The sequence below is a fragment of the Syngnathoides biaculeatus genome, chromosome 2 (assembly GCF_019802595.1).
Source record: "Syngnathoides biaculeatus isolate LvHL_M chromosome 2, ASM1980259v1, whole genome shotgun sequence".
Taxonomy (NCBI): Eukaryota; Metazoa; Chordata; class Actinopteri; order Syngnathiformes; family Syngnathidae; genus Syngnathoides; species Syngnathoides biaculeatus.
The window spans coordinates 28,688,652-28,704,323 of record NC_084641.1 but is presented as its reverse complement, the minus strand read 5'-3'; the positions used below and the strand labels follow the sequence as shown (position 1 = coordinate 28,704,323).

The 15,672-nt window shown below is 46.2% G+C and overlaps 1 protein-coding gene across 8 annotated transcripts in view; it reads right to left on the bottom strand.

The window, feature by feature from the left end:
• The window catches only part of LOC133514090 (serine/threonine-protein kinase WNK2), a 54,325-nt gene that overhangs the window by 17,846 nt on the left and 20,807 nt on the right, over nucleotides 1-15,672 (bottom strand). For 5 of the 8 annotated variants that reach the window (XM_061845398.1, XM_061845407.1, XM_061845427.1 and 2 more), the window contains 13 exons: nucleotides 15,405-15,493; nucleotides 14,867-15,086; nucleotides 14,443-14,698; nucleotides 14,077-14,192; nucleotides 8,749-9,531; nucleotides 8,542-8,664; nucleotides 6,454-6,648; nucleotides 5,353-5,631; nucleotides 3,001-3,044; nucleotides 2,666-2,828; nucleotides 2,455-2,571; nucleotides 1,191-1,358; nucleotides 336-387 (listed from right to left, as the gene is read on the bottom strand). In XM_061845398.1, the coding sequence (XP_061701382.1) occupies nucleotides 336-387; nucleotides 1,191-1,358; nucleotides 2,455-2,571; nucleotides 2,666-2,828; nucleotides 3,001-3,044; nucleotides 5,353-5,631; nucleotides 6,454-6,648; nucleotides 8,542-8,664; nucleotides 8,749-9,531; nucleotides 14,077-14,192; nucleotides 14,443-14,698; nucleotides 14,867-15,086; nucleotides 15,405-15,493 (2,605 nt within the window). The remainder of the gene's footprint in view (nucleotides 1-335; nucleotides 388-1,190; nucleotides 1,359-2,454; nucleotides 2,572-2,665; nucleotides 2,829-3,000; nucleotides 3,045-5,352; nucleotides 5,632-6,453; nucleotides 6,649-8,541; nucleotides 8,665-8,748; nucleotides 9,532-14,076; nucleotides 14,193-14,442; nucleotides 14,699-14,866; nucleotides 15,087-15,404; nucleotides 15,494-15,672) is intronic. The other 3 variants (XM_061845418.1, XM_061845437.1, XM_061845462.1) reach the window with 3 other exon arrangements.

The following is a 15,672-nucleotide window of genomic DNA, read 5'->3' as shown; positions in this document are numbered from 1 at the left end:
CGAGCACAACGGCATAATCCCGTAAGCATGATGCTGCGAGGCCTGGGCAACTATTTCAAGCCTCTTCGTCCATCCGTTCATTATCTGAGCCGCTGATCCTCACAAAGGCCGCGCTTTATATCAGTTGAAATCAAGCGGAGCAACCTGGACTCACTCACTTCACATCTTGAAATCTTAGTTCCAATGCTATACAAAGAAGTTCATTTGGACACCGTACCCATAAAGGATTATGAGAGTGCAAATACATGGGTGCGTTATTATTTTATTAGATCAGAAAACAAAAAACTAAAAACCCGAGTCTAAATTCTTCCAGAGCAAACGGTAACTTGTCTCACCATTTTGTTGGTAGACCAGCTGTGGGGTGCCGTGGACACAAGACTTCATTCCCTAAAAAGGAGAATGTGTTCAAAGAAACAGGCTATAAACTTTACATAACGGCTGAAATAAGTATTGAACACAACGTTTTTTTCCCCACTATCTATATATACAGTATGTATATATATATATATATATATATATATATATTTCCAAAGATGCTATTGACATGAAAATTTGCACCAGATTATGGGGACAACCCAAGTAATCGATACGTACAAAGAAAGCAGAACAAATGAGATCAGAAATTAAGTTATGTGTATTAATGTGAAATTGCAGGTAAAAGTTAATTGAATATGCAAACTGGCATAGATTTAATACTTTGTACAAAAGCCTTCTATTTTATTTTATTTTATTTTTTTGCAACGTCAGCTTCAAGACATCCTTCATGGAGAAGTTAGTCGCATTCATTGCTCTGGTGTGATTTTACAGGCAGCGCGAGTGATGGAGCCAATCATTGGGCAGGAGGCGGGGTACACCCTGAACTGGTCGCCAACCAATCGCGGGACACATCCACGCGAGACGGACAACACCCGGACTCACAATTACACCCAGGGGAAATAGAGAAGCTCCGATGAACGCATGTTTTTGGGATGTGGGAGTGAAACTGGAGTGCCCGGGGAAAACCCACGTCGACACCAGGGAAAACATGCAAACTCCACCCAAGCGGGGACGGGATTTGAACTGCGCTCCTCAGGACTGTGTTGCACCACTGTGCCGTGATATAGAACCATATTGAAACGAGTCCATTTTCGCCTATCTGGCCTACGCAAAAACAAACCGTCAGAGTTACATGGCGGCAGTTCCTGCCTCACCTCAACGACCATCGCGCCAGCCCCTTCACTCGGGGGACTGCTTGCCTGGTCCGAGTTCCGCTCCGCCTCGGTGTCTTCGCTCAGCAAGTCCTCGGCCTTGTCGACGATGTCCTTGAGCTGCTCAATGAACACTTCTTTCTCTAAGGGGAGGATGAAATCATTCTCCACCTAAAGGGGATGGACCGTAAAAGGATTAAAAAAAATTATGATTATTATTATTTTTTAATACAATCCAACAAATATGTTCTGCGACTCAATGAAAATGTAGAATTTGATGGGTTCATATCTTATCATTTTAATTAAAAGGAAGTATTTCGCCCTGTGAAAACAGCTTGTGCATGAGGTTTGGGTGAAAATTTGTGCTCAAGGGTCAGTTTGGATTTCAAAATGAACAATTTAACCAGCCGCTTTAGAGATCAGGTAAAAAAAAAAAAAAAAAGTTAAAATATTTATGTAAAATAGTTTGCATGAATAATTTTTTTTTATCGTTCATATTAATATTCCATCCATCCATTTTATTTGCCAGCAGTCAACGGGCGGGACTGGTCGCCAGCCAATCGCAGGACACATCGAGACAAACAGCCGCACTCACAATCACACCTATTGGCAATTTAGTGCGTCCAATTAATGTCGCATGTTTTTGGGATGTGGGAGGAAACGCAGGCACGGGGAGAACATGCAAACTCCACACAGGCGGGGCCGGGATCGAACGAGAGTCCTCAGATCTGTGAGGCTGATGCGTTACCAGCTCGACCACCGTGCCGATATTAATAATCAATTATTTGAAATATCACTTGACATGAATTAATAAAGGTGAATAAATATATTTTAGCCCATTTCTGAGGGGAAGTCCAATAATATGTCCCCAAGGCGGCTGGTAAAGCGTTGACCTCACAGTTCTGAGGTCCCGGACCCGCCCGTGTGGAGTTTGCATATTCTCCCCCTGCCTGCGTGGCTTTTCTCCGGGCACTCGGGTTTCCTCCCACAATCCCAAAAAAACATGCGACATGAATTGGACACTCTAAAATTGCCCGTAGGTGTGAATGTGAGTGCGACAGTTTGTCTCAATGCGCCCTGCGATTGGGTGGCGACCAGTTCAGGGTGTACCCCGCCTCCTGCCCGTTGACAGCTGGGATAGGCTCTCCAAGCACTCCCCCTGACCCTTGTGAGGATAAGCGGCTAAGAATATGGATGGGTATGTCCCCATGAATTAGCACATAGACTTGGTGGATCGATGTACAGGATGATGCCCGTCCCTGCATACCATGTACGTGGCGATCTCTTCCGGCGCATCTCCGTCCAGGTCAAATTTAAACGTGACCATTTTGTGATTGTGCGTTTCTAGTTGGCACTCCACCATCTTGTCTCCCGTGTTGCATACCTGTAATCAGAGCCGGGGGGTCACCTTTCCAATTACACACAACAGTTATTGTTGAACCGACCCGTCGCTATTCCAAGAATTTTGGCCAACGCACGTTTAGCATACTGAGCTTCGGACGGCCGATCTTCTCTTGGCGGGAACGAGTGCGCGTCGACCTGCGGTGGTGCTTGCGGATTTTACCCTGGCCTTTGCCTCCATGCGTCCCCTCGTAGCCATCGCTCATCTCTTTCCCTGATGTGGCATCAGAGTTGACGCTACTGTGAAGGAGAACACAGAGAAGTGGAATAATAGGGAAAACATCTCTTGATGTTGTCGGTTTTAATCGAAGAATAACGCAAGATGTCTGTAATTGCGCTGGTGTGAAAGGAAATTTGATAATCGCTGGCATGTAACTAGCAAATAAGACCCAAGAAGGAAACTGGTTGGTACCTGTCATAGCTTTGTCCAGCAGTGTGCTTTTCTGCAGCTTGATCCTACGGACAGGAGAAAATACAGAAAAAGAAGAGATGAACTCCCAGAAAAAATAACGACTAAGGTCTTTTCATCCTGCACTTGGCAGCGCGCCGTCAACTAACCCATTCATTGCGTGTGTGCTGAGGGAACAGGACCGAGGAATGCGGAGTTGTGTCGCCGCAAGGCAAGAGGGCGTTTGACGCAATGCCCCATTGGATTTTTTTTTCCGTTTTCCCGTGTTGCCATGAAGTCAGAAAGCAGCTCCAACAGCAAAGGGTTTAGCGGAGTAATTTCCGAGTGCTATTTTAATGGACTTCGACTGTAATCAGCAAGGGGGAAATGGAGGAAATCATAATAAATGCAGCGTCCCACAAGCTCAAATTTTGGGACAATGGCACAATGAGATACTGAGATGTCTCTGCAGAACGTGTTCGAAATAAAAGACACTTCAACGAGTTATGTGTGGAATTTTAAAATGAGTAAAATTCTGAGATGCTGTGTTACGGCCCAACGGTACGGAGGGAGGACCCAAATGCAGGACTCCGGAGATGCAAAGGTAGTTCGGGAAAAGTGTTTATTGGCTCCAAAGTTGGGGATCAGGTAGACAGTCAAGTGCAGCAGCGGTGGTCAGGACGTCGGGCGTAGAGAGAGAGTAGGTCCGCGGGCAGGCAGGAGTCGGTACATGTGAGATCGATCAAAGAAGGCAGGAGTGTCAAAGGAGTCAGGCCTACGGGGGTCAGTCGGAGAACAGCCAGAGGTCGGTACACACGGGTTTACGAACAGAGATACGGGAGTGCAGGAACGGGGCATGAGTTGCGACGATCTGGCAAACACCAGTCGTCCCCTGGGTCCGGAGTCAACCCGCACAGCCCGGGCTGGACCGGCAGAATCATGACATCCTACCATGAAATTATTAACGAATGCATCCATCCATCCATTATCTACCGCTTTTCCCGGTCAGATCACGGGGGAAGTAGCTTCAGCAGGGATACCCAGACTTCCCTTTCCCCAGCCACTTCTCCCAGCTCTTCTGGAGGGATCCCGAGGTGTTCCCAAGCCAGCCCGAGAGACATAGTCTCTTCAGCGTGTCCTGGGTCGTCCTCGGGGTCTCTTTCCGGTGGGACGTGCCCGGAACACCTCACCAGGAAGGCATCCGAATCAGATCCCCCAGCCACCTCATCTGGCTCCTCTCAATGCTGAGGAGTAGCGGCTCGACACTGATATCCACCTCATCCTCCTTAATAAAATAAGTACAGCCAAGGGTTTTTCTTCCAACGACAAGGACCAATACATATCGCGGAGGTGCGATGTACCAACAAAGAAATCCTCCCGACTTTCTTGCAGTCTGCTACATCAGCACTTCCAAATATAGATAACGTTGCACCTTGAGCTCTGCGCCATGCAGACCTGCCACACTGAGCAAGTACAGTGCGAAAACGTCTCGAGTGTATCAACTTCATTTCAATTCACAGCAGGGACTATTGCACATGAGCTAGCATGTCTCGGCTTAGGTATTTTAAACAATTTGGAAAGTACATGGCCCAAAATGTTCTGCCTTGATGTCCAATGTCTCATGCCCAGGTGTCAAAATTCAGTTCCTTTCTAAATGTATGGTGAACAACTCGTTTCTCGCATGCTTCAAGACCTCCACTGTCACCCCCAAAAACACAAGAATCATTGGATGACTCTCCTGTACCTAAGAACTGTTACTGATCCTACCCGTGGACCCTTTACAGTTGAAATTCGACAAACCTTGCACGTGCCAATGGAACATAATTGGCGATCCTGGTTTGTGGATTTCAACACTTCCTGCCTCGAAGACCATTTCGGTACTTCTTGACAGGGACCTTTCACGGATGAATTTTGCGGACTGTGTCTTAAATCTGATAATCCACGCGATTGTATAAATCTTCTTCTTTTCCTTTCGGCTTGTCCCGTTTAGGGGTTGCCACAGCGTGTCATCTTTTTCCATCGCAGCCTATCTCCTGCATCTTCCTCTCTAGCCCCAACTGCCATCATATCTTCCCTCACAACATCCATCAACCTTCTCTTTAGTTTTCCTCTCGCTCTTTTACCTGGCAGCTCCATCCTCATAAATGATATGTAAAACTGCAATAAGATAAACTTCAAAGTTCAGCTGCGAGTCATATTTGTAAATTTAGGGAGTCAGCCCTACGGTGTCGGTCGGAGAACAGGCGGAGGTCGGTACACACGGGTTTACGATCAGAGATACGGGAGTGCAGGAACGGGGCATGAGTTGCGACGATCTGGCGAAGACCAGTTGCAAAGAAGAATCAAAGATTTGTGAGGAAAAATCCACATATTTACCTCTGTATTTGCCTCAGTTAGACCTCCGTCTCCCGTGACAGCAGCGAACTGTTGCGGTATCAGACTGGAACTTGCAGATGCAGAAGATGGCCTCTGAGACTCAGAGAGCTGAAGAGGTGGAATCTGGCTCTGGATTTCCTTCTTTCCTGATTGGTCGATGCTGACAACCGCGCCTTGGTCCGAGCCGTTCTGGTCAAGTGTGGAGAAGTGTGCAGGCTGCGTGAGAAGGGCTATCTGGACAAGTTCGGGGTGGGTGGCCATTATCTGTTGAGGGACGTGCTTGAAAAGAAAAAAAAACAACAACTCACGACTGTGTACAATATTGCTATATCATGTAATATACTATATTAAAAGGAACAACATGTAGATCAATGGAAAAAATATATATAATAAATTGAAAACCGCTTCTAGCCGATTCAAACTCAAGCACGCACAGATCGTATTTTTCAGTCTACACCTCCACGGTGAAGTTCAGCACTTAGATACAGCCAACATATTTACCTGCATAAGAGCGCTCCCGTTTGTGGGCGGTTGCGTGTTGGCCGAGAGGGTCGCGTGTGTGCACACGGGATGCGCGGTCGGAGGGGATACAAATGAAGGTTCCGTGTAACCGCCATCGTCTCGGACACCGTGCCGCAGGGCGACAGCGACCGGATCGTTCGGAGACGCTTGCAATGACATTTGACACAGCACGGGCAACGCGGGAGGTTTGAGCGACGCCGGGACGGACGAGACGAACACGTTTTCGACGTGAATCGGGGAAAGTGGCGCGACGGGAGGAGCTGTGGGAAGCGTGCATCCGGGGGAAAGGAAGACACGGTCAAGGGAAGACGACGCCGAAGAGTGAGGGGCGGCGGGCGGGTGAGGGTAGGAGGAGTCACGGTCAGTAACAGCCGCGGTCACCTGGACAGAGGGGTACTGCGAAGGAAAGTCAAGGAGAAAGGAAAGAGGACGGAAGGAGGAAAAACATTGTCGAAAGAAGAAAAAAAAAAGCAACACGGTGACTTTGTTTTAGGTTAACGCTATAATTCAGTCTGGATTAGAAAGACAGAATCAATACGCAAGGAACAGGAGAGGAACAACATGAAACGGGTAGATTACCTTGGACGAGTGCGAAGGGTGCGGTAGCGAGGCTGAAATATGCAGCGGCTGATGCTGCTGCTGCTGCTGCTGCAGACGGACGTCTGCTTCAGCTGCTGGCTGCTGAACACACATTGTCTGGGCCGTCAAACTGCACGTTGGGTGGGGAGGATTCGGTCCCTGATTCAACCCGTCTTTTCCGACCAGTGACATACTCTACAGAACAAGAACGAAACCAAGAAGAAGACTGTGGAAGGAGGTTCCATCACATCCGACAGAGTTAAACAGTACAAATCTAAGGCCTCAACTAATAAAATAACAAGAACCAATGGAGCTTAAGGGCGGCAACTAAAGTTTAAAATAATTATTTAAGCTCTTATTTTAGGGTGACCAATCGGATTCTTATTTTTTCCCCACATTATTTCCATGCCTTCATTCAAAAATAGGACTTTATTTCAAATTGACAGTATAGAAAATAAACGATTATGATTTTAGTTTCTGGTTTGGTTAAGAACATGCGAAAAATGTCAATCTTTGTTTTCCAAAGTAAAAGCAGATCACAGGTCAACAACGGCCACGTGTTTGTACAGCTATTGTTGGTTTAGAGCAGTGCTTCTCAATTATTTTCTGTCATGCCCCCCCCCCCCCCAGCAAGAAGAAAACAATTGCCCCCCCCTCACGACTATAAAAATTATCATTTTTCTATAAAGTTGTTATACATATATGGAAGTAAATTTGTGCCACCAGGATTTGAATTATAAATGCCACGTTGTAATATTCACATGATTTCAAAGTGACCACATTTTCAATAGCTGTATTTCAGTTTAACTTTTCAATGTTAAATTCGCCATCTTAAAAAAAAAAAAAAAACAAAATTCAAACTTTAAAATTAAAACGGAATATTTTCAGTGTCCTGAGATTCAACTGGCAACAATTCCCTGTCTGAAATTCACCGTCTAAATTCAGCGTTAGTTCAGGTCAGAAGCCAACACCCAGCCAGCTTCATTGACCAGCATTTTTAAAATTAAATTGATAAACTGTGAACACCCTGGCATAAAAACCTGACCTGAACAAAAGGAACAAATGCCGTTTTCAGATTAAACAATGGAAAATTTGTCCTATATCAGTTGGAAAAAAAAATACAATTTACCCAAAAGAGTTTTTGTAGTCATGTGTAAGTAAACTACTTTCATTAAGGCATACAGAAACTTGAAAATATTATTGCTGAAAGGAAAACATTTTGAGGTGCTGAAATTATGGGATTTGGACAATTAAAAATTGTAAATTAAACAATGACTCAATTATTCTTCAAAATAGTTGTCAATTTGATAATCCATTTGGTGTCAATTAATCCATTTATTGCTGCAAGCGCTAAAAAACTCCTAATTTGTACACAGGTGCTACATGAGCTAAGTAATTTACGCATTTCGGTGATGATTTACTGTATATAAAGGGAGATAGAAAATAGTACAGTATAAACATACGGGGAGTCTTCGGTCTCCGACTGAGATCCGTTCCTACAGTAGCGACTTAACTCGAATTTCGACTTAAGTCGGATTCCACCATTAAAGACAGAATTTACATCAAACTGCTTTATAAAAACTAAGTCTTGAAATAAACAAGACTGCTGAGAGGTGGAAGGAGAAGAAGAAGGCTATTGCGAAGGAACCCGGTCCTCAACCCTCTCCATCTCGACAAGTATCAAAGATAATTGTGTCCGACATAGAAACGGGAACCCTTCAGATGCGCTAAATTACGGGCTTTGTCTTTAATAATTGTCACCACGGTCGACCGACTGAAGCCTTGGTGGTGTTTATCTTGAGCTTCATCTCCATGGTAATAGATGTTCTTTTGGCTGCAGACACGGTTTTCTTCTTTGGAGCAAAATAATGTCTCAAAAGGAGGGCGAAAAATGCGAAGATACTCCCGACGCTCAAACACGGACAAGCAATAGCCAGAAAAAATGGTGGATGGGGGACGGGTGTTGTATCATCGAAACGTCTTATGTCGAGAAAGTCTTAACCCGAGGACTCCCTGGATTTGGATTACTATTGACAGTCGCCGTTTTCGGCACCGATGGAACTAATGGAAAAAGATCAGATAAGTCACCTCTTTACTCATCTGAGTAGCTTGGCTATGTTGCAAAGAGTCCAAAAGACTTCGAGTCGGCACCTGTGAAATTCCGCCGTTGGTCTGTGGCGTAGTGAATGACTGCCCAGACAGGTACTGATTCTGAGCGGGAACGGTATTGACGGCAGAATGTGTAAACCTGACATCGGGTACGCTAACAGTACAACACTGTTGATTTGTAGTTACCGTCTGGTCCTGTTGGACCTCAGACTGGGATAGATCCTGTCTCAATTGTGGAACCGCCATCTGCGGGGGATGCTGGCTTTGCTGGCTGAGCACTTCCTGACACTGGCCAGCAGACTGAAGACTTTGACGATGGAGAATAGGCTGTGTCACTTGTTGGTGTACGCTTTGCACTGCCTCGTGGTCATACTGGAGTTGCGTCTGACTGCAAGTCTGCATCCCGTTTTGTCTTTGCTGTGCACTGCCTTGAACATTTGCCATCAAGCATCGTTGGTGCTCTTGTTGAACCGCTAACTGGTGGCTATTATGTACGGACGTTGAAGAGCTCAGACTCGGTTGGGTGCCAGGTGGAAGCAGCACAGCGCCCGTGGAAGTGTTTCCCAAATGACACTGCGCTACGGCTGTCAGAGTTGAGCAGGCAGAACTTTCCGGTTGCTGTGCTCTTAAAGCCGTCATGGCAGCTGTCGTCTGTGACGGATAACCTGACGCAGTGTAAGTCTGCTGCTGGACTGAAGCAACACAGTTCAAAGTCGCTTGCTGTGGTTGGTGAACTTGCGTCTGGTAGCAATGGACAGCATGTTGTGGCCCAGTTGCTGCTGAAATACCAGGAGGTGGGTAACAACCACTAGCTGAAGGATGGGGGGTGACTGAGCATGAACTATCCTGACATAGTTTTGCGCCGTTGAGCTGACACGAGTATGGCGGAGAAGGGTAACTGTGTCCAGGCTGGAGGTATTGTTGAGATGTGAGCTCTGCTGCTTGATTCTGGTGACCCACAGAACTGGCCTACAGACACATAAACAAGGTGAGGTCATTTCAATGTTATTAGAATGGTAATTTCTTCAATACAATTGTGAACTTGAGTATCTAAGGACAATGCAAGCAAGCTAAAAATTAGGAGAAAAAGCAAAACTATCAAAAGGATCAATTTATTAATAAAAAAGAGGATTTCACAGTACTTCACGAGGAAGGGCTCTGTAACACTGGGCCGTGAAAACAAAATGGAAAGCTGTTATTTTGTGTCGATTCTAGAGAAAAATGGTGCAAGTTAATGTTCAGGGAGATGTTGCCTGTTCGAGGATCAACAACAAACCATTCGTCGGTATTAGCAGGCTTATCATTTTGAAAATGAAGCTCAGCTGGAGGCGCCTAGGCAAGAAGCGGGACCATGGTGGAGGATAGGAGTTCCAGGGAGAAATCAGTCTATTTCAACCTACCACTCCCATTGCACTGTCAAAGGATGAGTCCTCACAGCCACAGACAGGTTGATTTCCTCCACACAAACTGGCCATCGGTAGATGATTCGACAGGTTCCCATCTCCAGTAACGTTGGGCTCGCCGAGGAGTGAGCGGAGGCGTGCTGTGCGGACGCAGTACGACATGGTGCTCCTTTTTGATGCATTATATTTAACAAGGACTTTCGCAGCAGAAGAAAATCTGAACAATCACTTGAATGTTTAAGATGTCCTAAAGCAGGCATAAGGATTGTTTCAACTGAGGATGATCTGGGTTTGCAATCGCACAGACAGCGTGGCAAGACAGAAGAGACAAGGCGCCGCATCCCTCCCCGATGGTGGTTGCTATGATGACACATTAAACTGTGGAGACCGCTGATGTCAGACTGTCCACGGCCCCTTGACACAGACAGTGTCACATTCCCGTTGGAAGCCGCTGATGAAGGAGCAATGCATGGGTCTCCCGTACTGTCAAATAACAAGGGGTGAGCAACTCGAGACGGACTGGCACCTTCAGTGTCCGAGTGATGTTCCCAAGGTTTTTCTATCACTAAGGGGTAGGGACTGGCAGATGTCAGAGAGAGTTTCAAGGCACCGTCTTGAGGTACGGGGTCTACTTGGTAACCATCAATAACAGGAGCACTTCCTCTGCGGGCTGCGACTCCAAAATGAGTACAGAGTTCCGGGCTCAGCACCGGCCCCCACACTTCACCCGTCTCACAGGAGTGAGGTCGATCTGTCAGAAAATTTACACAGCGCTGGCACTAATCGAGAAGCAACCCAAAAGGCAAAACAAGTTCATCGTTATTAGCAGGTCACAAGGGAAAAACATTTTGCAAAGCCAAACTGAATAAATGATACCATGTCTAAATAGTGTTGAAAACCAGAAATGCAAACTTTGACACGATGGTCCTTAGATATGACGCGTTTGCTCATATGTTTCACTTACTGTCAAGATTATCAGAACAACAACCACGAAAGAACATCAAATGGATACAAGGGGGGGGGGGGTAAACTCCCATTCACCGTGGTAGATAAATTCTGGACCCACCCGCTGTACAGAAGATGAAAATCAACTATATATCCGGCCATCCATTAAATTCCACTTATGTGGGGTCTGGTCACAGCGCAGCAGTTTTAAGAGGGAAGGCCAGACTTCTTCCCTCTTCCCAGCCAAATCTCTTCTGAGTGATCCCTAAGCATCCCCAAACCAGCCAGCAGACACTGTCTCCAGTATGTTCTGGGTTGTCCCCACGGTCTCTTCTCAGTGAGACATGGCAGAGCCACCTCATCTGGATTCTCTCTATGCAGAGGAACAGCGCCTCTACATCGTCCCAGATGACTGACTTCTCACCCCATCTTTAAGGGAGAGTCTGGACATACAGCAGAGGAAACTCGTTTTTTGGACCCTTGTAACAGTGATCTGGCTCTTACGTTCATGACCCACATCTCATGGCCACAGGTGAGGAATGTAGATTGACTGATAAATTGAAGGCCTCACCTTACACCTCGACTCCATCTTCACCACGACAGTCTGATGGAAAGTACACATCACTGCAAAACCTGCACCAATCTATCGTTTGTTCCACCGCTTGATTCTTTCCTCATTTGTGAACAAGACCTCCAGATACTTGAACTGCTCCACTTGGGACAGGGTCTCATATCTGACCCGGAGAGAGTACTCCACCCTTTTCCGTCTAAGAACCATGGTCTCATATTTGGAGGCTCTGATTCTCTTCCGAATCAGTTTAAATTCAGCTGCAACCTGCTAATATTGCAGCTTGTTGAAGCCAACAAAAAACCACATCATCTCCAGAAAGTTGAGACGGAATACCGAGGCACAAATCCGGACTCTTTCAACGCCTTGGCGGCGCGTATAAATTATATCGCTAAAGGTGAATAACAATCAGAGATGAAGGGCAGTCGTGCGGGCGTCCAGTGATTGAGTCCAATGATTGTACAGGGACAAAACAGCCTGTATTAGGGGGTTTGCTATCCCACATTCCCGGAGAACCCTCCATGAAAATCCTAGAGAGAGATGGTCGAACATCTCAAAGTCCACAAAGCATACGTAGACTCACTGGGTCAACTCCCATACACGCTCCAGAACCCTGCAGAGGGTTCAAGCTGGTTAACTGTTCGAGGGCCAGGACAAAAACCACACTGCTCCTCTGAATCTGAGCTTCAACCTAACCAGCACCCCAGAAAAGACCTGAACAGAGAGGCTGAGGGTTGTAATCGATCTGTAGTTATAACATGTCCTCTAGTCTCCCTTCATATAAAGGACTGCCAACCTGGACTGCCAATTCAGAGACACTGTCCCCGAAGCCCATACGATGTTGCAGATGCATATCAACTCGGACAGTCCCACAACATCCAGAATCTTTAGGGACCCCGGGCTGATCTCATCCAGCGCTGGGGCCCTGCCACTGAGGACCTTTTTAACCACCCCTCTGACTTCTCAGACTGTGCTTCCTCAAGGGAAGGCGTGCCGGTGGAATTGGGGAAGTCTCACCCTCTTACCCACCAACTCACTACACGAATGACAATGAGAAAGTCAGGCGTATCCAATCCCAACTGTACAGTGTTGCCAATGCACTGCTTCCCCCTCCTGAGATTCTGGATGGTTGCCTGAGCAACGACTACAGCTACATTCCACTTAGCCTGCCAGTACTCATCAGCTGTCTCCAGAGTCCCACAAGCCAAAAATGCTCAATAGGAGCTGGAGCCCTTATTGCTGTTCCCCACCAACCGGTTTGGAGATTGCAGCCACGAGAGGCAGCAACTACATTACGGACACGTCTTGTGGGTCGCCTCAACAATAGAGGTGCCGAACATTCTCCACTCGAACTTAATGTCCTGAAGTGGCTTGAAGTTCTGGCAGGAGAATTTTCTCACTGTGGGACAGGCATCTTACTCAGAACTTCAGAGCCAAATCACCCACAAGTGGAGATGGGTTGACACCTCTGCCCGTCTCTTCATAGAGTGTCCAAGACACGAGGTGATGAGCTAAGGTGATCCAAGATATAGACCATATTTAAAAAAAAAAATAGATTTTGCCTTACAACACATTTATACTTGTTCATACATGTTTTTTAAACGCAGTGTAAACCTATTTGAACACATTGCTACCAACAAAGGCAAAGAAAATACGTATTGTAGTGTGTATATGTTAAAATCATGGACGCGCCTTTAAGATATGCGGCCCAGTAAGGGTTAGTCTCCTTGTGAAAGTCTGGGTATGAGCTGTATGAATGTGCTCGTTATGTTATGTATTGTTGTTACAGTTCTCCTGGCAATTGATAAATGGTTGAAAAGTGCACTGGCAACTGTGGCCCTTGTTTTTCTAAATGCAAGGACAAACACGAAAAGTAATTTCACCATGTAAGTAAAATTGAAATAGTTTGGGGAGAGTTTGGAAAGGTTGGAGGTTACTTCCGGCTTGTCCCTTTCGGGGTCGCCACAGCGTGTCATCTCAGATGAACGCACATATATGTTTGGCACAATTTTTACGTCGGATGCCCTTCCTGACGCAACCCTTCTCAGGGAGTGGAGGCCCCAGTGGGATACGAACCCACAACCCCTGGTTTACCAAACCAGTGCTCTAACCACTGAGCTTTGGAAAGGTCAATCACCCCTAAAGACAAAGATGCAGCTCACTTTGTACTTCGCATGCTCGTCTTCTTTTATTATTATCGTCAACTTTGTCATATTATTCCGAAAAGTCAGGACCGGAAAGATCCATTTACTGCTTTATTGCTGTCAACAAACGGTTGATCTAAGTATAGCCAAGGAAATGCAACTATGAAGAGTCATGATCGAGACAAGTGACGCCTTAACAAAATGTTAATCAACTTTTGTTGAGGCCTGTGAAAGGATCCAATAACATTCATTCAAAGTTTTTTTTTTTTGTTTCATAGAAAAATAAATTGCAATACCACGTTTTCACCGCACAGCGAGAATGAACAAACCGTGTTAACGGGTTGATATCTATGAAAAGAAAGGCGGTTGGCACTTGTAAGGATTTTTTTTTTTTTTTTTTTAACACATCTTCATGAACAGACTCAGCCCGGATGTGTATGCTCTAAATACAAACCTGCTGTGTTGCCATAGTGATGGGCTCCAGGAGGGACTGATAGAGGACACTCTGCTGGCTGCTGTGGGAGTCCGAGTACACGGTGGAGCCCTTTCCACTGTCAAAAGTGCTGTCTGCTACAGAGACACAATATCACGCAATCACAAAAAAAAAAAAAAAAAAAAAAAGTCAAAGGCCAATAAACACCTGAGACCATACGAAAAAAATGTATCGGACTATACTGCCATTAATACGAGTATTCATTTGGCTGGCTTTAAAACAAAGAGACCACAATGATGCCCTGACCCGAGATCCAAGGTACACGTGAGCAGCTTGTCTCTAACAACCGCCCACGTTTTACATCTACAGACGGCAAGAGGGGCTTACACGTCACTGAGGTGAAACTGGCCGGCGGAGTACGTTGTTGGTTGTGCTGCTCAGCGTCAACCTCGGTCGGGTGCCCGGCATGCGCTTCCCTCGAGGGCGCGCCCTGACAAGTCGCCATCTGGATCCCGTGTCCGCCGTCCATCCGGTTAGCGGCCGACGCAGTTCTTTCTCTTCTCCATTTGATCAGCGCCACCCGATCCCGAATGGATTTTCCTACGCTCTTAACGTCGCTGTCATGGAAGAATCCAGAATCCACCTGAAAGAAAGGCAGAGCACGACACAGATTTTTGGTTATCGTTGTTATTGTGCGTCAATACCGAGCTCAAAAAGTCACAACATTTGGTGCGTCTATCTCTTTCAGAGGAGATGGTCAAAAACGAGCTGTAAATGAAATATTTCACATATTCCAGAAAAAAAAACATACCATCTCTTGTGCCACCACCTCAGGGATTTCCTTTTCCAGATCAAACGTGAACTCAATGGCTCCACTCTCCTTGTACTTCCCTTTCAACTTCTTGTGGTCCTCCACCCACAGTTTCAGGGCGATCGAGGTCTTTTGCCCATCATCCTCCTCAGCAAGCTCCACCCTCACCCCTGTGTCCTCGGCAAAGAAGGCGTGGTTCAGGAGGTCTTTGATGGTGTATCTGTCAGAATATACAAACAACTTCACACTCGGCCGCAAAAATGGAAACATTTTTTCTGTTGACCTTCAAGACACCGATTCCCGGTTCGAGGTGCGAGCGTAACCGAAAGGCCGACAAAAACATCCCGGCAGTTGGAGTCGTCTGTCCCGTGCTGCCTGTTTGCAAGACCAATACTTGGGCTCACTTCTCTGGGACTGTCCCCCAGCAGTTCGGACTGTCCATTTGCAACACGATATATCGCACAGGGTGTGCATTCAAAGTCGCAAAAAACGAAAAGCGTTTGGAGATCGGTGGGAACTTTATGTGACAATCGCTTACCGCTCTTCTCTCTTTTGGCAGATGCACTCCCCAATAATCTCTTTAATTTCAGGATCCATGACCTTGTTGTAACTGGCTGGCTTGACTCCCTAGGAAACAATTACATCAAAGTGAATACATGAAACGACAACATTAAGTCAAACTAAATCCGAGCATTAAAAAAAAATGCAAAGAAACTATCCATCCATTATCTACCGCTTTTCTGGGTCGGGTCACGGGGGAAGTAACTTCAGCAGGGATACCCAGACTTCCCTTTCCCCAGCCACTT